The sequence below is a fragment of the Mastigoproctus giganteus genome, chromosome 1 (assembly GCF_048544385.1).
Source record: "Mastigoproctus giganteus isolate SK-2022 chromosome 1, ASM4854438v1, whole genome shotgun sequence".
NCBI lineage: Eukaryota > Metazoa > Arthropoda > Arachnida > Uropygi > Thelyphonidae > Mastigoproctus > Mastigoproctus giganteus.
Window position 1 is genome coordinate 99,032,861 of NC_143575.1, and position 27,915 is coordinate 99,060,775.

The 27,915-nt window shown below is 37.0% G+C and overlaps 1 protein-coding gene across 1 annotated transcript in view; it reads right to left on the minus strand.

Moving 5' to 3' along the window:
• Positions 1–27,915, minus strand: part of LOC150091034 (rho-related GTP-binding protein RhoE-like) — a 291,220-nt gene that overhangs the window by 97,560 nt on the left and 165,745 nt on the right. The window contains exon 2 of the mRNA XM_090381338.1: positions 24,021–24,189. Coding sequence (XP_090237464.1) covers positions 24,021–24,116 — 96 coding nt within the window. The 5' untranslated portion in view covers positions 24,117–24,189. The remainder of the gene's footprint in view (positions 1–24,020; positions 24,190–27,915) is intronic.

Consider the following 27,915-nt stretch of genomic DNA (forward strand, 5'->3'; position numbering starts at 1 on the left):
CACTAATTACATAGCGCTCCATTAGACAGAGTACAGCGGCAGTAGGAGCAGCAACATAGTGATCCTTGTTTTTAACTATCGTTTGTGTATTAGCGTGTTTCCTTTCTGCAGCGTAGGAATGGGTCCAGATTGGTGGAACCAATTAAATCAAGATGTTCCTAACCGTCTTGTTTGGCGGAAGTGATGGATAAGGCTGTAGACCGAGGACTTGTATGAAAAGGTTAATGGCCTCTTCACTTTGTTTAGTAATGAAAAGTTTTCTTATTGGTGATGATGAGGTGGGAGGATAAACATGCGTTGCAGTTGTACAAGGTGCTTGGCAATCTTTCGTATTTTACATCCTGAGGTAGCGGAGTAGTTTAGTGTTTATTGTTAGGCAGGTGGGAAAACAAACAGACCCAAAGATTCAAACTCTGCACTCTCTTTGGCCTATCTATGCCAATATGCTTTGAAGTTTCACAAAAACGAATTTTCTTGGAGGACAAAAGGAAAATTAGAAACTTGCCTGATCAGAAGCGACCTAACTTCGAATTAAGCTGCTTTAATGTTCATCTGGCGTTTGTATAGACTGGAATTAGAATCTACTAGTTATTCTTCTTAAATTTTAAGCGAATGTTATAAATGGAAATTAAAATCGCCTTAAAGAGAATAATATAAAAGAGTAGCAATATGATAAAATTATTTCTGAAAAGAGGCCACTCATTTCCTTGCCTTTAAATTTGTGATATCCATCCTAAGTTGAAATATAGGATAGATTTTAGGAGAGTTTGCGGAATTCATAAACATCGCCTTGGTGGTTAAAAAAACTATACAGTGTAGTCTCCGTTTGAAAATGCAGCGTTCTCGGATCCCTCCCAAAAAACATCCACATTCATCGAGTTTCCGGCTACGTGATAGATAAGGATATACTTCACTAACCGGCGAAAGCATAGTTACTCCTAATAGGTCGATAGGTTTCTGCTCGCCACTCCTTGAGCAGCGAACATGAACATGAAAGTTCGTTGTATCCAGAACTCCGCAATCAATCTGAGGTTGCCAGTTTGATAAGGAAGCAAAAATCATTTGTCTGCCTTCACTTAGCTTAGATTTATCCCGTACTTACGATATGGGATAAATATGGGGATAACCTTCGGGATAATCTTCATTAATGATGTATTTTTCTGCTTATGCACCGCTTTTAACGATAGTCAGTGGCACACGCCGAGATCAGTGCAACAGTGTTTATAGGTCCTCACAAAAACTGGAATTTGGTTTTATAAATTGTAATACGTTGCATATGAAAATTGAAAACTTCTCTTACATCTCCCCACTTGTAATTTCCAGCTGCAAGACCCACGTCGTTAAGGTGGGTCTTGATGAACTTTCATTATGATGGATTTCACTTGGACTTCGTTAATGTCTTGATGGACTTTCAGTTTTTATCTCTTCTGAGCTAGGATAGTTTCATTTAAAATAGTTTGCTGAATATTAAATTATTCAAAACTAAACTATAATTTTAGAATCTGAATAGTTTACTTCGAGTAGATTAATCTGCTCACCTTGAAGAAATTGAGACAAACCCGGTTTAAAACGGGTACTGGCTGTAACTACCCTGTCCATGAATCCTCGAAAGGGCCCTGATTGCGGCCTACGTAACGTGTAGGTAAAACGCTTTACATGTAGCACATTCGATCCTGCAATGCATCATGATAAACCCAATTCTTGATTACGCTCAAACGGACTCTGCTTTTCGTTGCACAAAACGTAATCTCTTTGGAAGGCGATGAACATCCCTTACCCGCTGTTTTCCTTCCATTCAGCAGTTCATCAAGGACAGTAAAATCAGTAATTCGAGGATCTATTTTACGATATTGAGACAGGACTAAAGTCTCGTAGACTTTAGTCCTGTCTCAATGACGGCCCCATTCTGATATAAACATGGCCAGCACCATTTTAAAGAACTTAAATTCTTTTCAAGGAAAGAGCTTTGATTCGATGATATTTCATATAAACTTTTAAAACAACTTATAAAGATGCTCTGAAAATTTAAATTCACCAGAAAATTAATGCTTGGAGTGCTATATTAGAAAGTCGATACAAAGGACATACGAAAATAGCTAGTAATAAAAACCTTTGGGTTATGGTGGTATTAAAGTGTGTTGACATCTTGTATTTAAGAAGCATGAGAACATTAGATATTAATATATTCACCTAGCGGGTAGTGAATATTCATAAAATATTTAAACCTTCATAAAATATTCATAAAGCATTTTTATTTCATGAATAATTCATTAACACATTTCATTCTTAATAGCATTCCCCTTTAATAAATCCCTCGTATCACAATAACATCGAAGGGAACTTGAAAGCACCAAATACCAACGTGCAAGTGAAAAGGGATCGTTGGAAAGTTTAATAGGTTGAGATTTTATTGACCTTAACCACGATATGAGTATAAACTTCTTTAGAACAAACAGTTTTACAAGTTTTTCCACATTCGCGATTTGGAATACACTTTTCTTCTTTGAAGATGATAATTTCCACAAATCTGCAGTGAATGGCTTTCTACTACTATCAGTAATAATAAAATAGATTCCAACCCTTCCATACTTAATGGAAGTTTTAACGCTTTTCAGCAAAATTACTGCATTAATAGCACTCAGTAGACAAAGAATTAAATCAAAACAAGACTTATGCATGGACCTAAAGCATTTCATTTCTGCGCATCGGCCACATTGCCATCCATTCTTCCAATCAGCGCTGGGCAGCACACAATATCCAGTGCTTCAGCTACCATATGCGATATATGGAGAGCCTATATGATATTTATAATGAAAAAATAAATTACAGGATTTCTATTGGTCCGATTTTTCAATAAAATGTCGGATTGCTCGACAAACCGTTCTTAAAAGAACGAAATAGTGGACATAGCTTCTTCTATGAAGTAGCAAAATCTGCCAAGGCCAGATGGTGTAAGTAGTGTGGGGTTATCGTGAATTGGACGTTGGGTTCTTGTGTTGTTCATCTGAACACTTAGTTACCGGAAGGCCTCACCAGGAAGAGGTATCTCAGCATCCATCCATGACACGAGGAGCCGGATCAGGTCAGTAGGAGAGAGAGAGAGAGAGAGAGAGAGAGAGAGAGAGAGAGAGAGAGACCTATCAGAGTCTACCCCTCCTGCCAAGGAAGGAGGGAGATGACCCAAGTATTGAGAAATAGTGGGAACCATGCAAAGAAGGTCCCTCAAGCGAGCAGGAGATCAGAAACCACAAGTGGGAGAACACCCTTGAGAAGGGTGAGTAAAGACAGCAAGTTGATGACAGAGACAGAAACAGGAGAGATCGACAGAGAAGGCACTCCTTCCCAAAAGAGTGAGTGCAAGCACAGAAAAAAGAACGAAACATAAAATTTCTTCAAAATCCAATCACTGGGAGTCGAGCCATTACATGCGAGAATATAAACGGACGGACAAAGAATTAATAATCGCCAGATTTCTGTTGGTTCAAATTTTTTTATGAAATTTTGACTGGATGACTCGACAAATCTTTTTGAAAAGGCCCACATATAAAATATCATGAATATCTATGCACTAGGTTGAGTTATTACATGCAGATGGACAAACATACAGACGGATGGCCATGGTCAAACGTTAGGCACATTACTCATAAATGTTAACGCGACTAAAAAAGGAAGCAGTGAAACAAACTCTTAGGAAATTTCCAAAAGGCTGAGAAATGATTGGAAAAAAAGTGTAATGATGGAATTATTATGAAGGAAACAAGCCTCGGAAAAGGAATTTTTGGCATATTAATGAGTAGATGGATAGAACCCATTTATATATCGCGCGCTGCTTTTGTATACATACAACCTGGGTAGCTTTGTTTTCATTGATGGTAACATGAATAAAATCTTAGCCCATCCATTTTTTCCCAAACACAAGTTTATTTTAGAAAACTCTGGAAGTGTTTCGCAATAGTGTTTTTTGTTTCTAAGTTTGGCTTTGCTAGTTTCATAATCTGCAGCGAGATGGCATTATTTTGTTAAAAACATTGAGCTTCATAACAACGTTAAAAAACGTAAATCTTCATGCTTGGATCCCTATGTAAACTGATGTTTTATTTTTTGTTTTAAACAGAGAATAGAGGAGGAAGTTGTTTGGATTTAATCTTCAAAAATAAAAATCGTTTAGCTATATATAGTTATAGCATTACAATCTATAAAAATACGTTATTTGATTCTAGATTTGTGTATGTTGTAAATAAATGTGTATGTTCTGAAATTGCTTTTACAACTTCATTATAAGAATTTAAAATTATGCTGTTTTTTGGTTAGGAAACATAACTTACCAAACGTATAATGTACTTTATTTTTTTAACTTCAGGTGTTTGACGTTACATGTGACGTCATTAAGTGTACTGCGTTGTCAGGGTAACAGCACGTTGCAATTTTTCAGGTCAGTTGTAGTCAATCATATAATTCTAAATATTATAATAATTCTGGATTCCTTATTTCTAGAGCGCTTATATCCATGATTTAATTAATTTTTAAATTCTACAGAGATAAGCATATGGTATAAAATACTACAAAGGTAAGAATAGTTTGACTGTTTACTGTACAGTTATCAGAATGTAATAATGGTGAGGAAATATTCAGCCATGAATTTAGAACTACGTAATTTTGGGATATACATTACTGCTTCTGCGTTAAGGTCAAGGAACTTGGAAGACAAAACAGAAACATCAGCAGTTAACAGCATTCAAACAAAAAAAAAATTACTGTTTACTTCCCACTGTGTGGCCCTCGAGGTTTTGGCCGAAAATGGAGAAAACAACTAGAAGAGTTCAGATGATAAAACAAAAACTTAAACTTTGTCCATTAACGTTTGATATCAAGGGAATCGGTTAAAAAGATGTCCCAATCAGCATGTGAGGAAGTAAAATTCCATTGTTTCAGTTTAAATAGCTGGTTTTTTTCCCCCAACGCTGGCGGTCTTCTTAAGATGTGTCCATCAAGTACTTAAGGGTACATCGATTTATCTAGTCGACACGGGAAAGAGGTCTAGAGTTTTACATCACCACCACGAGGAGATTCTGTTCCACGAATCAGATATAAAAAAAAGGTCGATAATTTTATTTTCTTTTAACAAAATGCAAAATCTCAAGGGAAGGGAAAAAAGTGAACACGACCACAATATAGGAAAGTTTGCCTCGGGGAGATTAAGGGAAATTTGTTTTGCCGTGCGCCTGTTTTTTATGATTTCTTTCTTTCTTTTTTTTAAATTTGTGTACAGGTTAATATAAGTCTTTATAATTGTGTATGTGTACGCTCCAAAGAACATGAAGTAAGTTGTATTAGGTGACCGTGAAACATGTAATATATATTTTAGTGAAGCATTATTTGAAGGGAAATTCTACGACCTATGGAATATTTATTTTATTATTATTTTTTGAAAAACCATCCATGATTTAAAGGCACTGCGAATATAAAAATACACATTTTCTGTTTGTATTCGGGGATGACCACATAAGGTCCGAGGACGTTACCAAAGAACATTACCGTAGTCACTCGAGCTTGAACCAAGGTGTCTTAAATCACGTGTACTGCTCAACCCTCACGGTTGATTACTTGGCTGTGGACAGTATAAATGGCAATTTGAAATATCGTATCTTTCGAGTTAAAAAGACAGCAATAAAATCTTTAAATTTAATTTTTGGCAAGGTTATTTTATGAAGTTTTTATAAAAGGGTTGTCGCGAAAGTTGGGGGGGGAACTTATCTGATAGAACATTACTGTGGTCTCTGCATCCTATGTGAACAAATTGCACCCTCAAGAAGATAAAACAAAACTTTGCGTCCATGCGCACTCGGTATCTTAAAATTTTCTGTTCTAAACTTTTTTTCGGGGCAGGATATTACACACAGCGTGCGCAGTTTCAGAGAGCGAATGAGACATGATGAAACCTAAGGACCGGCGAATGCTGTCCACTCTTCCCTATTAAAAAAAAAAAAAAAAAAAACTTGAACGACGACTTGTATTAATGACAGAACTATATTTCAACATCTCGCTTCCCTACAGCTGTGACTACCTCTCTCCTTGACACTGCCACAAGCCAATAAATCTCCTCTTGTTCACGTAATAGTGCCATTTGGGGCAATTCAGACGCACCTACCCATAAACTCCTCGGAGCTAGCTGCCAGGGTGATTTAGGGCAGACGTAGTTGATTAGTGTTCAGAAGGCGATAGTCAAACGGCGGCGCTCACCCAGAGCGACACGGAGCAAGTACGACAAAGCCACACATTCGACATCGACCGTGGATGAACTCTGGCTAAGGAATTTTCCGATCGATCATAAGACTGGTGGTCGTTTCTCCGTCACTCCCGCAATTACGCGACTTCCCACCGTGTTGCACGGTTCATATCGTTTCAAATCTGCTCATCTGGCAGTCACGCCGGGTACTGCTGTCGCTGGATATCTCCGGTTTCGGAGCTGGTATTCGGAAGTTGTGTCATTAGACCGTTAAACAATGTCCGATTGGTGGGACGAATCCAGCGATATTTTTGTACGATGGAATATATCAAAATAATGGTGGTACACTTCGGAAATTCTGTGTATACAAGTAGCGAAAATTACTGTTCAAGATCTGGCATATTTGGGACTTTTAAGTGCATTAAATTTCCAGTCATGCACATTCAAACGGCTGAATTTTAAACATCATCTTTCCCAATAAAGTGGAAGCATCCATTGTAGAATGAAACTGGATCTCTCAGTGAAATTGTCCCAAGATAAGAGAAAATAAATTTGTTTACGAAAACATTGCAAATGACCATTTTTCCTAGAGTTCTTAGCAAGGGGGGGGGGGAGTTACAACCCTATTTACTGTTATCTTCTCCTTAAATGATCCAGTTTCGCTGGGCCTAATGGAATCAGTGCAATTGTCAAAGACACTCTTAATCGAATTAACTCGTTCTCTGGTTTGATTGAATGATTAAAGTTTTCCCTATTTGCTTGCAACAACCTTTCTGGGATTGACAGTCTGAGTTCATTGGCTTTGATTAGCAACTCTGCCTACTTCACTGTATTTCACTGCCAACTTGATTATCTTAGCTACTTCAAACGGCTTTTTACCAAAAGTACTCCGATCTTTCTCCTTACACCGCAGAGCAAATAAATATGCTCACTTTGAATTCGAATTTCTTTTAACAACGTCTAACCGAAAACAGTAGAGATAAGTATAAACAATTTATAAGACAATTTATGCAGAGTGGCGAGCCATCTTCTTCCTTTTCTTCAGGCTTTTTTACAACTGATAGCAATGTAATGGATATTCTTTGGAGGAAAACTTGGATAATGAAATGTCGCATGAATAAATTTGTATACGTAAGCTTCTTTGCTTACCAGACCACCGTAAAGCTCAGTTATCCGACTTATGCTTGCCAAAGAAGTCAACATATAGACATCTGCCAGCTTCGAACTTGTTATTGCCTAACCGTCATGTTAAAAAAACAAATCTGTTTTTGATTCAACCAGTTCAAACAAGGCACACGAAAGCAGTTACGGATGGGAATTGCCTGCCCATCTACCACATGGTCCCAAATTGGCTTTTTCTGACTTTCAGCCGAACATCTGGAAGTGAGAAGTCAGTTGAACAGTGCGTTGAAACCTGATTGAAGGAGGATGAATCTGATTTTACGACAGAGGTGCTGTTTATGGAGCGTAAGACGATGAGAGCCCATGTCAAAAAGTATTGCACTAATGTACCTTAATTTATGTGTTCCTTGATGATTCATTTTCACAAATACGGTGTTACCTTACTTTAAAACAGCCCTCGTATTCCTTTGCTGTCACTGTTTCTTTGAACATCATACCATCGCAATTTCTAAACTTGCATTTGTTATTCGTAAGACTTTAACTTTTTATTATTGAATTATACGAAACGAAACTGGACTGCAAATGTAGAAAACTAATTTTAGTTTTGATAAATTATAAACTTCATTTAACACTGCTGCTGAAACAACAGAAATTAATTAAGATAAAACTATATTTTGAAATAATTTGTACTATGAAATTATTACTGGCTAGCAAAAATAAAATTGATTAAAATAAAACGAAATTGGAACCACCAGCTACAGATACAGTAACGTCACATGACCATAACTTGTCAACCGTGTGGAGAGGTTCGAATCCCGTCGATTATTCGAGAAATGTCTGCATTTTTCAAGCTGGACGGAGGTGCAGAGATTTCATGTATTAAAATACATGAAATTCCAAGGGAACTCATCCATGGCATCAAATAACAACAATCTGTCTTTATCTATTAAGGTTTTATGGTCGATATCCCCCCTCCCTGCCGTCCACGTTTAACTAACTTTTGCCATCTGCTTCTTTATCATTTGCTGATAACCTATATTGCTACAACTACTGGTTTTACAAAAAAATGCGGTTAATTTAGTGGAAATGTTACAGTTTTCGTATATTTGGTTCAGATACAGCACATTAGCCTCTGTATGCGTTATTTTTTAAAACAAAAATATGAGCATCTGTTAGGTTTCTTCGGTTTTCCAGCGTTGTTTTGTAATCCGTTTTATCTGATCAGGTTCATTCGTAGTTATTCCCCAGAATCCAATTTACTTTGGCTAGGTGCCAATGTTTTGTACTCTTGACCTCCTTGTTATATAGCTGCAGAGAATGCTGTGCTTGACTCCCAAGGTGGGATTACAGATGTTTGCTTTTTTTTTACAGGATTTCAGCACAGCTATTCATACATTATTAATTCCCAACGTTGGTTGCGTTCGTATTACTTAGTTGATCCACCAGTCAACAAAACTTTCAGCCAATCAAGGTCAGTTGTTGTGACTTAAATACAGACAATTTCAAGACGCATTGAGTTATAGGAACAGAATATCCACATTGATTTGAAAAGAATTCATGAATACTGGACTCAGACTTGAATACATTAATTCAGCTGAATTGCATTGTATAAAAATAGTTTGTGTAGAACATTGATGTGACATTTTTTGGACAATAACAAAACATAATTCAAAAATAATTTGGTTAAATCGCTTTTGCTAATGTCAATGAATAATTTCTTAAAAAAGGGCATGGATACTCAGAATTTTGAGGACATTAATAGAAAATGATTTAAATAATAATATAACGTGAACCATATTATAATGTTAATATAAACAGCGTGGTTTATTAGAATAAATAAAATCAATCAAAGTTTTATTTGGATTTTAAAATGTAAACTGTATTCGTATTCAAGAACTTTAAGATCCAGATTTGAGTTCTTGGTTACGTGTCTAGCTTGATATTTTAAGATAACGGCTGGACAATGCTGCTTTCCCCCCTTACAAATCTAACCCTTTAAGCCAGTATTCACAGAGAAGATAGTTTTTTTTTAAATGAAAAGCCTGAACATCCCCTTTAATTTGAGGTTTATTTTTTACTATCGTATCGCAGCTGTCTTATGATCTTCTGATGAGACAGAAATACCATTGAAACAGCAGTCATGGTGGCGAAACTTCTCAATATAGAAGTATTATTGGTGAGAAGTAGCGCAACATCCAACTTGTTAAGAATGGAAATGGATCCGTTTGAGATATAAAGACTATGAGAAGAAACACTTGATTTTTCACTACAAACTTTCATTTGAAACAAACCTTAAAAATGAGGGGTAATTATATTTTCAGTTGCAACCCAATTTAGTCTCAAGATTATTTGTTAGCTAAAAACTCATTTATTATGTGAAGGTTCCGATAAAAATGAAATAAAAGATACGCCAAAGAAAAAGTATAATATTTGCAGTATCCTCTTAAGCGTTCCATGTCTTTCTCGATATTTTAATGAAAAAAGTAATTAACTACAGTGGAATTACAAAAGAATGTTCTTATAGGCAGGAAGTAATGTCGCCTTTCTTAAAATTACACTTCAACTGGGAAAAAAAATCTTATCTTTGCTTTGAAGACCAATTTACAACTGAAGGTTTAAAATTTAATTTCATGGCTGCCTGATTTGAAGCCATGTACTAGAACTATTTCATTAATTCGAGTTGGGTAAGTTCATAGCTTCTTCCTAACTGAATCCGTTAATTTTTCATTTGCGCTGATGAAGGCTGTTTGCAGAAATTCAAAATTAGTACCAAACCTACTGAGACTGAAAAATTTCTCTAATTTTGTATCATCGACAACAAAACCAAGACACTAAGAAATGCGCATTAATTAAAAGTAGTCTACGTATTCTTATAATGATGAAAATGTAATAGAAATAATTCTTTTTCTAATTATAGTCACCATAGAAAACATGTTTTTTCGTTATCTCGATTGCAACGTACTTCATTTAGGTAGCTGCTAATGTTCTCCTTTCATAATGTTTTGTTTTTACCATTGTAGAAGCTAAAAACTTGTAGTGAATACTAAAAAGAGAAAGATTTTAGTGTTGGAACTTTATTTGCGAAGTTTTAATTTACATTTAGTTGCTTTCGAAGTAAATGAGGCGTATCTGTCTAGCTTAAAGGATTGGACATGCTCGGAGGGAGTCGGACTACTTCACATTAATCGAATCGTCGGGAGTGAACTGAGACATATGTTTGATCAAGAAGGCAACAGACAGAATTAACATTTAGGGTTCAAAATAGAAAAATTGGTTTAGAGAGGAGAAATTCACTCAGTCTTGAGCAACTTTAAGAAAATCGTGCCTTTTCCTGTTAAATTTATTTTTGATCAAACTTTTAACTTTTTCAGAAGAGGGATCACAAAGGGTAACACGCAAATATAAACTTCTTTGGGAATATCCCTGGATTATCCTGTTATGGATACTATGGTGAACTTTCCATTGGATTCATAAAAATGGAACTCGGCATAATTTAGTTGAATAAAAGGGTTGAGTATTCTATTCTTTCGAGTAACTTTAGTTCCTGGTACCGTTTGAGTCCAATATTTCCGTGACATCAAGAATTCACTTAGGAGAGCACAATCTACAGTAGTTTGCGCTGATAAACTGGATTTACTTCTTGCTTTACATTTTTTTGCCACGTCTTTTATCCCGAATTAAAAGAATTTGTGCGACATATTTTCTAGACAGGTGTGACAAAGTGGTGCAAAATTTTCTAAGTGCTATACGAAAGAAAATGTTTGGGAAACGCTAGTCTACAAATTGCATGACTTTGCTTCACGATCCGTTTAATTCTGTTGACAATTATTATCCTGTGAAGGGACCATAAGTGTAGTCATGCAAATTTTGTAGTATAACAGTTATAGTGCATATAATTTGCAATATTTATGATAATTTGAGATCCTGATAAAGATCCATGTATCCTCATTAGGCATATGATTAGACTTGAGGCACGTATTTGAGATACTTTTATCATGTAGCATTCTTATCAATTTTTCTTGCCGATTTGGAGTCTTAAACTTCTGTATGTACGGCCTTAGAGCGTAAAGAAGCCAATTTTCCCTTAATCCTAGGTCCATGAGACCTGGGATTACAGATTAGGATTAACTCCATATTCCGGAACCTATGTACTGCCTTACATGTAGATTTTAACAAATTTGCCAATCATATTACATTCGAGTGATAGAAAGGTGAATGCAGCCTGCCATTACCTTCCTTGATAAGATTGAATAATGGAGTTAAATTTTATCTCCCAAAAAGATCTCTGTTCTATTTACCGAAAGCCAAATTGCAACCTGATCGACAATTGTAGTGGATGGTCAGCTCATTGTGTTTTGCTTTCTTGTATTAATGCTTAATAATTTACCATTATCTATTAATGTTGAAGTCTAATCCGTCTTAATGTGCCACTAAAGGTGAAAGGTAGGATTCTTTGATCGCAATAACACCATTTTCAATCTTCCAAACTTGTGCCCCTTTTTCAATTTTGGCTTATCTTTTGGCTGACCTCACTTCCCCAGTTGCAGAATGAATTTCCTTTGCTTTTTTGCAATAAACTTGGTTGTAAAGACGAAAGTCAATATTGCAATATATTGTAGATATATTGCAATATATTGTAGATACAGTTAAGATTATTATCAAAATGCAAGTTTTATTTTCCCACAAAATGTTCCCGTGTACCCAAGTCTTTTTGTTCTCTGATTTCAAAGTTATTTATAAAATAAACTTAGATTCGTTTATTTGGTCCAATCGGAAAAACTCTTAACTGTCAGTTTTCGGTTTTGTAAGCTGTATGGAAATAACAAATAGTATATACTCGCAGGATAAATTCTCTGTATAAACAGAGCTTGTTGAAGTAGTAAATTTTCACAAGTCTTCAGTGCCTATCATATAACTTGGATAATACTGTAAAGAATTTTCGGTATGTGTGATTACTAGCGCCCAAAATTGCTTTGCTATATGTGTTTCTAGCTTTTTAACTCAGAATCCAGACAACTCCACTTGTGTTTTTGATAGCTGCCATAAATAAAAGCATTCATAAGAACAGTGCAACAATCTTCCGATTCTGTACTTATTGAAACTTCTTTTCAAATATGTATGATACGCCGATAAAATGCCCAGATGCCGTGTCGAGTTTCATTACTGAACTTGGAGAAATGTTTGATTTATTGAAATAAGCGCAAATATTCTGGTAAGATTTTTCTAAGCGCTTGTATGGAAATAATCTTCTCTACAATTTTGTTTACTTCTTGCATACAGGCTACAGATTGAGATCTTCCATTAATCTCGTTTTCCCCTTCGATGAAAATTAACTTTGTAATCAACTTTTGTATTGGTTTCTCTTTTATGAACGTGTATGTTTGGTTCAGCCACTTTCTTTGTATAATTTGGCTCCATCTGTTCATCAAAATATTCATTATTATTTAATACAACAGAAGTTCATTTTGGTTTTAAATTTGATAAATAATTTTGTAGTCTATAAAAAAAATTAACTCTTCATTGTAGAGGATGTATACGTATTAACAGTGTCTAGTGCAGTATCAATAACAGTAAAAATTATTGCATAGCTACGTAAGAATTTTATTGTCTTGAGTATAGCGTGTTCAGGAGGGATGAGGAAAGGGACGAGGAGTCACTTTTTATGAAAAGCTCTCTGTACCCAGGGTCAGATCAAGTTCAGAGGAATGTTGGGTTAGTGTAATACAAGGTGATATTCGGTTTCCTTGCATAACTAAACGATATTGAGGAGTGCAACAAAAACCTTATAAGAAACCTCAATGGACAGCCAAATATGATTGCCTCGTTATGGGTGACTTCAACCACAATTTCCATTCTTGTAGAATTGAAATTGTGGTTGGGCAACAGACTTTGATCCATCCGGGTAATTGTTATTTATTCAGACATATCAGAGAAAGTATAAGTTGCTTTAATATCCTCGACCAATAGTGGGTAGTGTCATATCCTTGACCAATGTCATAAAATGAGTAGTGTCTCCAAAGATATTTCTGTGGACAAGGGAAAAGGGGCGGTCTTCAATTTGAAGAGATGGGACTATAAAGGATTCAGGTATTTCTTTGACTCTGACTGGAGAGACACTATAAGCTATTGGATACGACTTCATTATGGAAAGGGTTCAAGGGGATTTATCATTTGTTCGAGTGGTGAAAATTTGATAAAGAAAGATGCTTAAGTTAATGATCAGAAAGAGATTAAATTGAGCAAAAGAAAAAAAAAAAGCATGGGATAGTTATAGACTATCGCGAAATATAGATTTATGTGATTATTATAAGCGCATTGTGTAACAAACCACTCAGGAGACTGGAGGGAAAGCTGAAGAAGAGAAATTACCGTCAAAGAAAGCTCAAAATGGGGACAAAGTTCTTTTCGTACATGAATATATATAAAAAAATGGAAGAGACTGAATCTGATAGGTCCCTTATTTGATCGACCTGTAAAAGTCATAGAAAGTCTATCAGAAGTGGAGACGAGTTTGAATACTTGGCAATGATTTTAACAATCGAAAGACTATTCGAACTATGAGGGATCAGTGACAGGGAATCGGTCTTCTCTAAATTAAATGCTATATCAATCTCGAAGAGCATATGGTAAAAACTACTTAAGCTCAATGAAGGTAAGGTTCCAGCAAGATAGTATACATCTTGCTATACTAAAAAAAGCATCATCCCGTTGACGATATTAATGAGATCATCATTAGACTCGGGGGACGTTTTCCGTGAATTTGGAAAAGCGCTAACATCAAACTCATTAGTCTATATTTGCACGTCACGTCTGTCGTGATGGGCAGCTAGAGACCAGTTGGTTTGATTTTAGTGGTGGGTAGGATGGTGTCTCTGATTAATGATACCATCTCGATAGGAATGGTATTCTTTATTATTCGCCTAAAGGAGACGTCCTGCTTGCCCAATCCAGTTAATTTGAGAAAGTCATACAGCAGGATGCAAGAAATGTAAAGCTTTCGATATGATTCCGCATAAAAGGCTATTATACCCGTGTCAATTGATATCAACCGTAAGATCCATCGTTGGATCAAGGGTTATCTAAAAAATAGGAGACAGACAGAGTAATCATAAATAGATATACCTAATAGTGGACCAGTATAGCAAGCGGATCCCCCAGGGATCAGTGTTTGGGGCTAATTCTGTTTCTTATCATCCTTAATGATTTGATATGGAAGTGCAAGCAAAGTCAAAGTTTACTGATGATTTAATAGTAGGAAGGGCGGTCAACAATAAAAATTAGCTGTGGGGGGGGGGGGTCGTATCATTGACGCTTTGCATAAGACTATGCTGAGATCGCATTTGGAATATTGTGTTCAGGTCAGGTGAAGTTTGGAGTCCTCACTTGAAGAGAAACAGAACTGTTAGCAAGTATTTATTTTAAAAAATGGCAACAACCAATAACAACTTAGAAAGTGCTGACTGAAAAATTCGCAAGTAAACCTTTTAGGAGAGATGTCTACTTGCGATCTTAGGGGAGAATCTGATATTAGATATCAGTATATAAGACCTTAAAGGCGATCAGTAAAATGAAGGAAGTATATTTTCAGGCAAAACTACGAATTTTCGGAGTTAACAGAACCATGAATAATCTCAAGATGGTTACTTTCAAGCATCGTGTTGTAGATCATTAGAATGAATTGCTTACCACAGTGGTCGAAGTAGATAGTTTGGAAATGTTCAAAGCGGCATTGTATAGGCCCGTTTAGAAGAGAGGAAATATGAATAATAGATAGCAGTAGTTAATCGAGGCATGTGATGCAAGAAAGCAAGCTTATGTAGCATCAGCCAAACCCTCCCCCCATATTTCACACATACATTCCCTCTAAACTTTGCCCAGTTCCTCCTTGAATTTATTCAATTCCTACTATTAGTTCACACTCTCCCTATACATATTTATATATCTTGTTCAAATTTTCAATCGTTAATAAAATACTTTTTATTCATCCACTCAAGTTCAAATAAATTTTTTTAAACTTGTAGTGGATGACACTTGATGTTAATACAGTTTTTTCAAATATTAATTCATTAATTAAATTTAATTAATTAATTTTAGTTTTATATGGGAGAAAAAAATTTCTCTTATATAAGATATTTAGCAGGATATAAATTTAGGAATAAAATTGAAATCAACAGGCTAGCTCAATCGGTAAAATGCAAGGATTTCAGTATTTTTCACGTGAAGGTGAAGAATGCGAGTTCAATTCTTGCGAAAATCTATAATTTTTTGATAAATTTTTGAAGTCGAAAGTCGAAAGTTCGTTGTTGACCTAAGTAGGAATTGACTTTAATTTTTTTTTTTTTTTATATTACTTGTTTAAGTTATCAACTTCCACAACAACAGATGGAAGTTTGTTCCAGCAGTTAACTATCTGCTGGCTAAAGGAAAATTTCCAAACAGCTATTCTACAACTGCCTTTCCTCAATTTGAATTTATGTCCCCTCAGGTGATAACCAGAGCAAGAGGAAAAATTCAATCAGCAATAAGTTTGCTCAAACCATTTAAGGATTTATACACCTCAGTCAGATCAACTCGCAGGTGCCTAGTCTCTAGACGTTGCAATATGTAGAATTTAAGACTTTCTTCGAAAGACCAGCCTTTCATTCCCCTCACCAATCTTTTTTCCCTTCTCTGTACATGCTCAAGAAAATCTACATCCTTCCTAAAATGAGGCCTCCAGACATGTACGCAGTACTCAAGGCGTGGCCTGACCATTGCCTTATACAGAGGGACGATCACCTCCTTTTCCCTGCTAGCAAAATTTCTATATATCATTGACAATACCCCACGACCTGCTCTGGCAACCTGTCTGCATTGCTCAGAAAACTCCATATCTGACTGCACAATTACTCCCAGGTCTTTCATTTTTCTAACGCCCTGATTGTAGTACCACATAGTTGGTATGTTCCTCTGGGGTTACTTCTACCCATATGCAGTACTTTGCATTTGTGAATGTTAAACTTCAGTTGCCACTTCTCAGCCCACTTGCCCAAAGTTCTAGCGCCTGTTGAAGTAGCTCACTGCCATTACTGTCATTAACAACCCTGCCAACCTTCGTATCGTCTGCAAACTTGGACATTAAGCCTGATATACCATCATCAATATCATTGATAAATACAGAAAACAACAATATACCGAACAGTGAACCCTGGAGGACTCCACAATATGCAGTGTCCATTGATTACCACTCTGTCTTCTCCCACTCGACGATCCCTTTATCCATACCAGCAATTTGCCTCCAATGCCACACTGCTCCAATTTGTGCAGCAGTCTTCCACGTGTAACAGTGTCAAACGCTTTGCTGAAATCCAAGTATATGATATCAATTTTTCTTTGCATCCAGTTCCTTTGTGACTACATCATAGTATCCAATGAAATTTGTCAGAAAAGACTTCCCCTTAACAAACCCATGCTGTGTGTCAATTATTACTGCAGTCTTGTCTAGATGATCCTGCAGTGCTTCTTTAACCAGTGACTCATTTTTTTCTCCGGAACAGAAATTTAACTAACGGGTCTGTAATTACTCGTGTCATCCTTCGATTTCCCCTTTGTGAATTGGGGATACATTTGCACATCTCCAGCCCCTGGGGACTTCCCTGAGTCTAAGGATTATCTCATAATTATGGCTAAGGATTTGCTTACTTCCTTTGTCGCCTCCTTTAATATAACTGGATAGATCCCATCCACACCTAGGCGCCTTTTTTTTAAGATTTGACAGATGCAGAAAAAGCCCGTTTCCTTGCATGATTTAGCATATTATAATACACCGCTTGACAAAATTAACAGAACAAAATGTCTTCCATGACTATTTTATTATTGTGAACAACGTCACCGCAGGCGAATATTTGATATAATAGGCATCCTAGCATGTAAATTCCGAATATCCAATAGAAATCGATCTACAACAGAGCAGCATATTATGAAAATTATTCATGCCTATAAAAATACGGGGTGTCAACCACATCACTTCAGTCCCGTTTTTTGGCTTGCTCAGTGGGATAGCCATATCTCCAATACTCAGGATGGCAAATCATCGTCGTTTAGATGGCAGGCCGTTGGGCGGCTTGAAGCAGGCCAGTCGCAGGTGGAGGTGGCACGTAGTGTCGTCTCGGCATATGGAACAGTTTCAGCAGACAGGAACGTAAACTCTCTCTTGAGGTTGCTGTGGCCACAGGTGAAAACATTTGGGTCGACTCTGGTAAGAAGACTTTATTCAAGTAATTCTACGCAAGAAAGCCAGTCGTTTTGTATCCCATTAAACCCAAAACACCACAAAGGTCATCGCAACTGGTGCCATGAAGAAGTAAATTGGATTCCTGACGAATGGTATACAGCTCTGTTCTCTAATGAGTCCCGATTTTGCCTACAATCAGATTCTAGACGTTATTTCATTTGGAGACAATGAGGAATGTGATACCATCCCTCGAATATCAGAGAAAGGGACACTTACGGTGGAGGCAGTGTTCTCATGTGAGGTGGAATAATGATTAACGGCCGCACCCCTCTTCACATTTTTTGGTAGGGGAGATACTGAGAACAGATACTCGAACCCTTTGTGCGAATTTTTAATGGTGCGTTTAGCCCAGATTTTCATTTCATGCACGACAATGCCATTGCACATAGAGCTCAGGTAGTGGAGGAATATCTTGAAACTGCCGGTATTCAACGACTGCCGTGGCCAGCTCGATCACCAGACTTAAATCCGATCGAATATGTGTGGGATGCTTCCCACCCATATTCCATCGGATTTAAGTTGGGCGTAGCATTGCACGCCGATAGCCAACTCTTTAGTCATTTGGTGAACTAAGGTCTGCGCTGGTGGAAGAATGTGATTTGTTGCCACTGCATCTTATAGACACCCTTTTATCGAGCGTGGTTCACCGCCGTCATGCCTATTTAGCCGTTCTGACGTCATGTGACCATATTTTCGAGCATCGTGTATCGACTTCTGTAATGTGACCTTTTTTGGTAATTCTTATACAACCCCTATAAATGTTCTTTATACCTGTTCGAAGTTTTTCGCTGTCTCCACATTTCATCGTTATTCTATGGTACACCACCGTACCAAATTTTGTTCAGCTTCATCACAAGCTGCGCGAGTGGCACTACATTTTCTAAGTGTTCCGTTAATTTTTTCGGGAAGTGTACTAAGATCTTGTGTTCCCCCGAATTCAGAAATCTATTGCTGTGTAACGTCGCATGCCACTTTGAGTTTGAGGCGCTTAATGTAAATTAGACCTAATGGGCTGTTGATTCATAATTATTTACTATTTTTATAAGTAATACACATAAATTAAAAGTTCTGTTTAAGCCCCGGTATGACCAAATAGGTCAGAGGAATCTACAACTATTATTTTGATAATAATAATATTATTAATTGTTTATTAAATTAATTGATAATGGAGCAATAATATTATTCTTATTCGATTATCTGGTTTCAATTTTCATGAAGCGCTTCATACACCCATTGATCTTATATCGATCGACGTGATTTTGTTGTTCCATTCTGCAATTCAGTCCTTTCCAAGGATGTGGGAGAATAGTGATTATAACCCTATTGATTTAAACTACGCTTAAACCAATTTATTTCTATCCCGCATTATTTCACATCCCATTGGCATTAAATACTCCAGGAGCAGCCATTAGTGATCAGTAGTGCGCATGGTAAGCATTAGAAAAGGGCTTCAGTATGTCAGCCAGGGCCCCATCTGGTACTGTTGTTAGATGCTTTATTGCGCAAGAGAATCTAAAGGCCGCAATGCGCCTAAGAACCACAGATAGCTAAATTACTCCCGAGAAGGAGTAATTTATTTGTGTGTGCCGAAGGAGAATGATACAAACTTCAATACAAAGGTCCAAATTCGAATTCCACCTTGGTGACTTTGTGATACCGATGTTGGCTGTTTTGAATGATGACAGCTCCATTGGGGTGCGTACGGCTGCTGGAAGAGCTGCGAGACTAAGGCGGCCTCGAAATTCATTAGTAGAGATGGTCTGTCGAGTGCTGTTCATCAAAGTGTAAACGAATCCTGTACTCCATTAGAGAGGCTAATTTTATAGCTGGACAGTGGACAAAATACGGAGAGGTGTGCAATAGTGTATTTCGTAAAAGCAAATTGCAGTTTTTATAAATTGTAATATATTTCATATGATATTAAAACTTTTTCTCTTTTTGTACTCTTCTTTCCAAATTCCTCTTTGCGCAACTTTAACTAAACTAAGTTTATTTAGGATTAGAATTAAAGAATTGATGCATCTGATCAGATTAAAAATAATTGGATTATCTTGATAGTGGTTAAGCCAAGATTTGTGCTATTCAGAACTGCCACAATTGGATCAAGTTGTATTTGGTGAATCTTTGAGAGGAAAAAAGCCTTCCCAAAAGCGCTTCGTTGCATATTATGTTTCTTCGTTATGTGCTGCGCTTTATATATATAAACCCCATTTTCCAGTTCTGTCCACTCATCTTCAAAAACAGAAAATATTAAGACTGGATATGTTGACTTTTATTTTCTCACAAGTTTTCAACAACCGTTTCAATTAATTAAATAAACTTTTATCTGTAGTATTAGATGTACAATATTTAAATTGTCTTTAAATTGAATGCATTTTAAAGCATTTATTACTCGCGGTTTTGTGTTAAAATACATTTCCAATATACAACTCTATATCATCCTTGAAACATAATGCAACTATTATGTCAACTTAAAATATATGTTAAGAATATTATATATTATGTAAAGAAACTTAATTATAAATTAAAGAATGCAAATAAATTATGTAAAATATATATTATGTAAAGAATAATCTTCTCTGTCGACCTTCTATACTCGCTGTGGGAAGAGATATCGGTTATGAATCTCCATACCAACCAGAATGGACTAGGGATGATATTTCTATTATTCGGGTTGTATTTGTATTATTCGAGGGTTTTTCATCCAATGTGGACCCATTGATGCCTCAAAGCTTTTGTCGTTTTTCCACAAAAGAAAAAAAAAAAAAAAAAAAAAAAAAACACTTAGGGCGAAATTCCAAATTCTGGCCAGCCCGAGAGTTATTGTAATACCCATCCCTTTCTCATCAACAGCTAAACTTAAACAGTCGTGTCCCTGTCTTTTCACCAGCCTGTTTCCCGCGATAGTAGACCTGTGCTATGGTAGCTTTTGCCAATGGGTAACCCCTACTCCTCCACCTGAACTATTAACTGAGCTCTGGTTGAAGAAGCTTTTAAAAATTTCATCAGCCAATGGCTGAATTTGAACCACGACCCCTGTATATGAATGACAAGTGGCGAAATCGCTGGACTTTCCTCCTTTGAATGAATTAAAATTGGTTTCATTTCAGTATTATTTAATATACAGAAAATTATATATAATTATTACTATAAATTATTTTATACATAATTATATTTAATTAAATAAATACGGAAAAAATAGATAAATACTCGTATAATGGGTCCACAGTTTCCTTTCCCCTCCCCGACATCCTTGCACTGTCTGGGACTGCGACCTTTGGTGGTTCTGCAGGGAATCATTCACTCTGACGCCTACCTTAACATTCTGGGCAATTCCATGTTTCCTGAGATGTGACAGTTCTTTGGAATTGGCAGCTCAACTGAGGACTATACTCGCTGCCGTCTATCGTTGGTGGACCACCTTCCCCAAGAAGGTGAAGTGTCATAGCTGCCAAAAGAGGAACCGAGACGCTTTTGAAGTATGTGGTATGAAACCGACGTATGTCTGGAAACTTTTTTTTTGGAGGATAGTTTAGTCCCTCTTCGGAAAAGAATCCGACTCTTGCATTTTATGTGCAAATCAACTACTATTAAAAATCGTAATCGCAATGCAACTCTTCATCTGATAATGAGAGATATTTAATGTAGGATATTTAATTGCGTAAATAACGCTCTGAATAAAAAATAATGCTTTCTGAATGTGCAGAGTGGAAAGATATTTCTCCTCATCCACAGAATCAGAAGGGTTTAGGGGGTAGAGAATACAAGAATTCAGGGGTTCATGGCTTGTTATGAAAACCACCCTTCCAAATTAAAGACTGGAAAATCTGAGACTGGAGTCTCAACTGGATCTTCAGTATTGTTAATGGACGAGCATTACTTTTAAGTATACGACAAGCAGGTGTGCAAAACTCAAAATGGACAACTGTCATGTGATGACAGTATGGTGCGACATTATATTTCAACATCGCATACTTTAAGTTTAAAGCAAGGACAGCTGAACTTCGATCGAATCATCGAGCGTAATTAATTCGATGGAATAGTTCAGAGTTTTTGAATTCCACGAATATCTTCGTCTGGACTTGCATTTGGCGCGGTGCACACATTTCATAAGGGAAGTCAGCAAATGTGGATTGAGACATTTAAAGAATATCGATGTTAAGTGATTAAATAAATTTACTCGCTGCGCAAAAGGAAACAATTTATATTTGAGGGCATCGTGCAATCAACGTCCAATAACGGCGATTACATTTGGCGTTCGGTACATCGCTCGGAATTAAGACAATCTAAGACATTTAAATTAACATAACTGAAAAGCTAATGTTTGAGCCATTCTACAGAATTTATGCGGAAGAATCATTAGACTGTGCTGCCGAAGTTAATTACAAACGCATATCGTGAAACAGTGAGATAAATGTTGGCCATTTCGCTTTGTTTCATTCGATACAAATGCACTGATTAGTTCTGGCTCTATAAAACTGTGAATAACTCTGACAATTTTAGAAAATCTCTTTCCTACCGTGGGCGATGTCTCGTGAAAACAGCATGAGACACACGTAATCATGTAAGTCAGTGAACAACAAATGAAGAAATTGCATTTCTTCGTTTGTTGAAGAAAAATGACGAATGTCCTCATTTGTTGAAGACATTCAGACGAATCAGAATACATGTCTTTCAAATGAAGTCGGCGGCTCGATTACATTGTCGAAGTCAAACTAGAAAAATGAATTTTTAAACTTTGATTGCTGAAAATTTCATTTCTCTTTGCTACTGTTGTATTGCACAGTTAAGTGACAATAAATATATATTATAATAAAGTTATACACCGATGAGCCAAAACATTATGACCACCCTACCTAATATGATGTTGGTTCTCCACGTGCAGCCAAAACAGCTTGACCCGGCGAGGCATGGACGCTACAAGATTTCTAAATGTGTCTTGTGGTATCTGGTACCAACATGTAACCAGCAGATCCTTTAACTCCTGTAAGGTCCGTGGTTCAGACGCCGCAGATTGGAGTTGCTGTTCCAACACAAACCATAGATGCTCGATGGGATTGATTTCTGGGGAATTTGGAGGCCAGGGCAATACCTGGAAGTCGTCCTCATGTTCCGCGAACCAGTCTCGAATAATCCGGGTGGTGTGGCATGACGCATTATCCTGCTGAAAGACGGCACCGCCAGAGGGGAAGACCGTTGCCATGAAAGGCTGTACCTGGTCAGCAGTGATGTTTAGGTAAAGTGTATTTTGGGTCAGACGGCACAAGGGTTTCCCCCATCTCTGCGTAATACAGTTCACTGCAAAGGCCAGGGATTTAAACGTGTATGGACCTTGAGGTGTGTGGTGTCGTGTACCGTTTGTGATGTTTAAGTAGGTGGTAGACGTCAGAGTGCCCGGCACATGGATGACTGCACCTGGGTATCCCAGCAGAACATCGCCCAAAGCATGACACCGGCTTGTTTTCGTCCCACGGTGCATCCAGGTGCCATCACTTCCCCAGGTGAACGACGCACACGTACCTGGCCGTCCACATTGTGCAACAGGAAATTGATTCATCGGACCAGACGACCTTCTTCCAATCACTCAAGATCCAGTTTCGATGCTCGCGTGCCCATTGTTTATGGCCGCTCCGAGTGCCCATGAAATTGGCACTCGGAGCGGCCATAATTTTCAAGAGCTTCCATGATATAATGCGAGACCAGGGAGGTCTCGCATTAAGTCCACCGTGAGTAGCTACGTCTTCATAATTTCATCATTTGCTCATTGTAAGGAGCCAATTTCTTTGAATTATTTCTAATTTGTGACGAAATAGTCAAGTAATCTTGTATCGTTCTCACAAATGTGTTTCTAATGTGATTTAACATATTTTTCATCCCGAAATATGAAAAGAAAATTCATTATTTATTTAACAGATTTTTCAAAATCGTATTTCTCTGTTCCAGAAGAAATTATGCGAAGTTGCAGCTGAATATATACATATCGTTAAAAATTTGAATCAATTATATAAAATAAAACAAATGTGCAATTATAAGATAACATTACGTGATTGACTTCAAATGATCAAAGAAATCGGCAATTTTTAAGAAACATCTTAGAACTAGCAGCTGTTTTCTTAAAACCTACGAGTTTGAGAATTATGAAAATTGAGTTGTGACAACTAGTTGAAAATTATGATAGTTAATAAGAAGATGGGAAATGGAATAAAGACACTTTTAAAGAAACAGATATAATAAAGGTCATCGCTGGAATACGTCGAAGTAGTGAATTGCTGGTAAACTTTAATCTGTACAAAAGAAACAAAGTAAAATTCTGAATTTGGGAAGTGGACTGCGGCAATAAAATTCCAAAAGGATGAAACGTTAAGACATTGGTTGCTAAGAGACAAAGAAATCTCTTACCTCCACAAAACTATCGCTCGTAAAGCGGTGAATGAGGGTCGTTTTCCCACATCTGCTGTCGCCCACCAGTACAATCTTACAGCTCGACTCTTCCATTGCCGCCAACCAACCCAGCCACCAGGGACACGGACGGATGTTAGACGAGAAGGGACATGTGCGAATACGAGTCCTGCAAGAATAAGGAAAAAAAAATAAGAATTGCATCGCTTTATGAGGCAGTTTGGCGGTTGGACAGAGACGAGACAATTTACGTGATTGCACTATGGGGAGGTAGTGTGGTTTTGCCGATCTTTGTACCCCGAGGGTTAACTACTGTGTGCGTCTGTCTTCTCTCCAACTGATACACGGTCTTAATGACGTGTCTACTTGCAATTGACCATTTTAGTAAAGGTGTTTATGACAACCTAAAAACGCCTTCGGAAAACTTCACGAAGGAAGTATCTTACCACGAGGAAAACGTTCACCAAGATTTGGGAGACTAAGATGACCATTCCCAGTTAATGAATTAAAACATTAAACAACTTATTAAAACAATAAAATGGTGGATAATGAATTAACATTTGATTCCTTATTTTCCACACTCGATGTTTACAAGATCGATATTATATTTTCACCAATTCATGCCAGACGATGGTAGATCTCGTTTGAGTGATTAAAAAACACTTCGGTGCGTTCTTTAACATATTTAACGTAGCCCACACTCTTTTCCCACGAGACACATTACTCAAATGTGGATCCAGTGACTTCGCACAGCTTCTATACATTTAGTTTCACGTGAGAAATGGAACTGTCACAGGCTGGTTGCCGTACCTCGGTAGGGCACATTCTTGTATCAGTGTTTAATAAGGAAGATAAGAGACATCTCTCGTTCCTTAATTAATGTATTCGTTTCCCAGATAAGACATTAAGCACTAATTTAAATACAGATGTGCTGGTCATTACATTAAATGGTTGCAGGGAGCTAACAAATGAAACAAAATCGGTACGCGATTCCCTTTCAGGAAAGAAGTACCATTAAAGAGGTGGTTAGCCTTTGTATTGTAGTTGGAGGGTACTGTGCTGGATGAATATGACTCAAGTTTTCTATTATTGTGTGTACGGAACTGGCTGAATTAATATTCCACCTTGACAAATGTGTTTAATTTTGCCTTTAGAATTTCTACGAGATTTATGATAATTTTTCTCTTCGTACAATGAGTTGTTATAAACGAATGGGAGATTTTGCAAAACTGCCGATTTCAGAATAATTTAAATACAGTTCAATCTTACGTGTATAAAGTCCTTATACAACATATTTTTGAAGGAATTTATTATAACATATATATGGTGGAATAATGATAAACTAACTTGGATTCAAAGTATTGCACTACTCTCGATTTGTATTCTGTGAAAATGGACCAAGAAAAAAGTTTCCAAAAAAAGTATTTTTCTCTTTACAAGACCTTCACGAAGAAAAGAACTTTCAACAGTTTCTCAACTTTTATTTGGTACGCCAAACTATATTGTATTTTGGTGTGTGGTTTCACTATCTGTAGGTGAATCTACGAACAATAAATCATTCATATCTGGTTATCTGACAGGCGCGTGTACCGATTGGTGTGAGAACCACCACTCTGCAGATCAATTCGGTGATGGTGTAATACACTAGCTGTAGACAAATAATATTCAGACATCCGTGATTGCATATATGAATTACCACTCTGTTTTAAGTTAGATAGTCCGAATTCCTTAAAGGACCGATCTGTTATATATGAATATACTAACAATCCTGGTTATTCTCAACTCGATTAGAAAAGTCGGTTTGAATCTCATCGATAAAAGAAAGATATGGAGGCCTTTTCAAAAGAAGTTGGGTCACCCGGCCTCACATGGTGTTTTTTGGTTTTTCTATCGTTATGCCTCGGTTTTTCATCCCGAACTCGGACGAAATAGGCTTAAAACGTAAGCGTTTAATTAATGGACAGGGAAAACTAATTCCTGCTGGCCTAAGATGCCGTTTTGCTAACAAAAACAGCCCAATAAATCTATTTTTAATATAATGGCTTTCTGTAATTAGCGAATCTGTCCGTTCTGTCTGCAAGATTAATCACAATCTTGCAGATATTTAATTTTGAATTGTGGTAGTCAAGGCCTGACATTCATTTCATGAAAAATTGCTAACTTAGCTGAACGATTCCATTTTGAACAAAAGGCAACAAAATTTATTCGGCATCCATCCGCATATTTCACTTAGATTTCTGTACTTTGTAGGAAGAATTCTTTAACTGTATAAAATTAAATGTTTCGGCCATTTTTTTTTCACCAGAGGCCATTACGATTTATCGGCAAATCTTTGTAGGCAGTGTAAGGCATTTCGTAATGACTAAGTGAAGAAATCTTGTGGTAGTGATGGTGAGGGAGGGAGGAGAATGAGAGAGATTGCACAGGAAATAATTTTTTTGCGAAATGTTTCACGTGAAAGCAAGCTTTATGACTTTGGTAGCATTAACAGCAAATGACGTCTCCTTGGAGAGCCATAAGATGTCGGCATGTATCGACCTGGTAAACGTGATGAGCATGCTGGTGCATAAGAACTAATATTACTTCTTAAAAAAAATGCATTCCTAAAAAATTATTTTTCCAGAAAAGGATAATGGGTGTTTTTAAATAATATCCGTATTCAGGCTTAATATAATTACACTTCCATAAAAGATAAACTAGGCTTAAATCACAAAGCGTGTAATAAAAGATTAAACGTCACATATACTAGATGAAAGTCGTCGAGAAACAGAAGCTGATCATCAGCCCAGGTAAACTATAGTACTGCTTCTATAATTTTCAAGTTCCTATTGCTATTGTGTTTATGGATATGGTTTATTATGAGTTAAAAGTAAGAAAACATTGCACTGCATTAGAGAAGTGGACTTCTCTAATGCAGTGCAATGTTTGATGACTTTTATCTGTTACCTGAATAATATAACTAATACTCACACTTACGGTACAGTGTAGCATGTTCTGTTTACGTTTGATCGTAATCGCATGTCATGGTGTCTGCCTATGCCATCATCAGTACGGGAAGGGCTGCGTGAAGTGGGTTCCAATGTTTTTCAACGATGAACTAAAATGTTTGAGAAGAAGATTGCTTCTATAGCACCTAATTGGTGTTAAGAGGAATAAAATGGCTTCTTGGATCGCACTGTGGATGAATATGCGGCAGGCACTAGGACCCAGATAGCAAGCAACACGCAGTGGAAACATCAGTCCTCACGCCGAAGAAGAAATAAAAGGCTTTAGACAGGACAGCAATGGGGCGGTTATATTCGTGTAGTTCGTTGAAGCACATGGACTAATGCTATGCAATTTCATGCCTAGTAGCAAAAGTTTCAACCCACAAAATCTCCCACCTACCGTCAAAGTTGATCTGTGAGGCACCGTCAAAAACAAAACCAGGTTATTTCATTAACTGTCGTTTTTGTTATGTGACAGTGCAGGTAACCAAGCGATACACTATGGCAACCCCCAAGAAACTGTACTGGGAACTGATTGAGAATTCTCTTCAGAGATCGTCTCCTTGCTATTTTTATGTTTTCAGAAGATTGAAAGTTAATCTGGCAGGACATGTATTCTACGAGGATGAAATGAAAAAAGCCACTAGACATTGGTGCCAAAAGAAATCAAAAGGCGTCAATAGCCGATGCGCTTAGAATCCTACAACAGCCTAAAGGCGTTTTATGAGAAGGGCATAAAAAACCGATGTACAAATGTGATAAGTGCCTAAACTGTAGTAGAGATTTTTTTGAAATTTAAATTACCATTTATTGGTGAAGAAATGGTTCTTGTATTCATTTGATTCACCCTTGTTTACAAACAACTTGGTTGAACTCGGGTAAGGTTTAAAGTATTGCTTGCATACGGA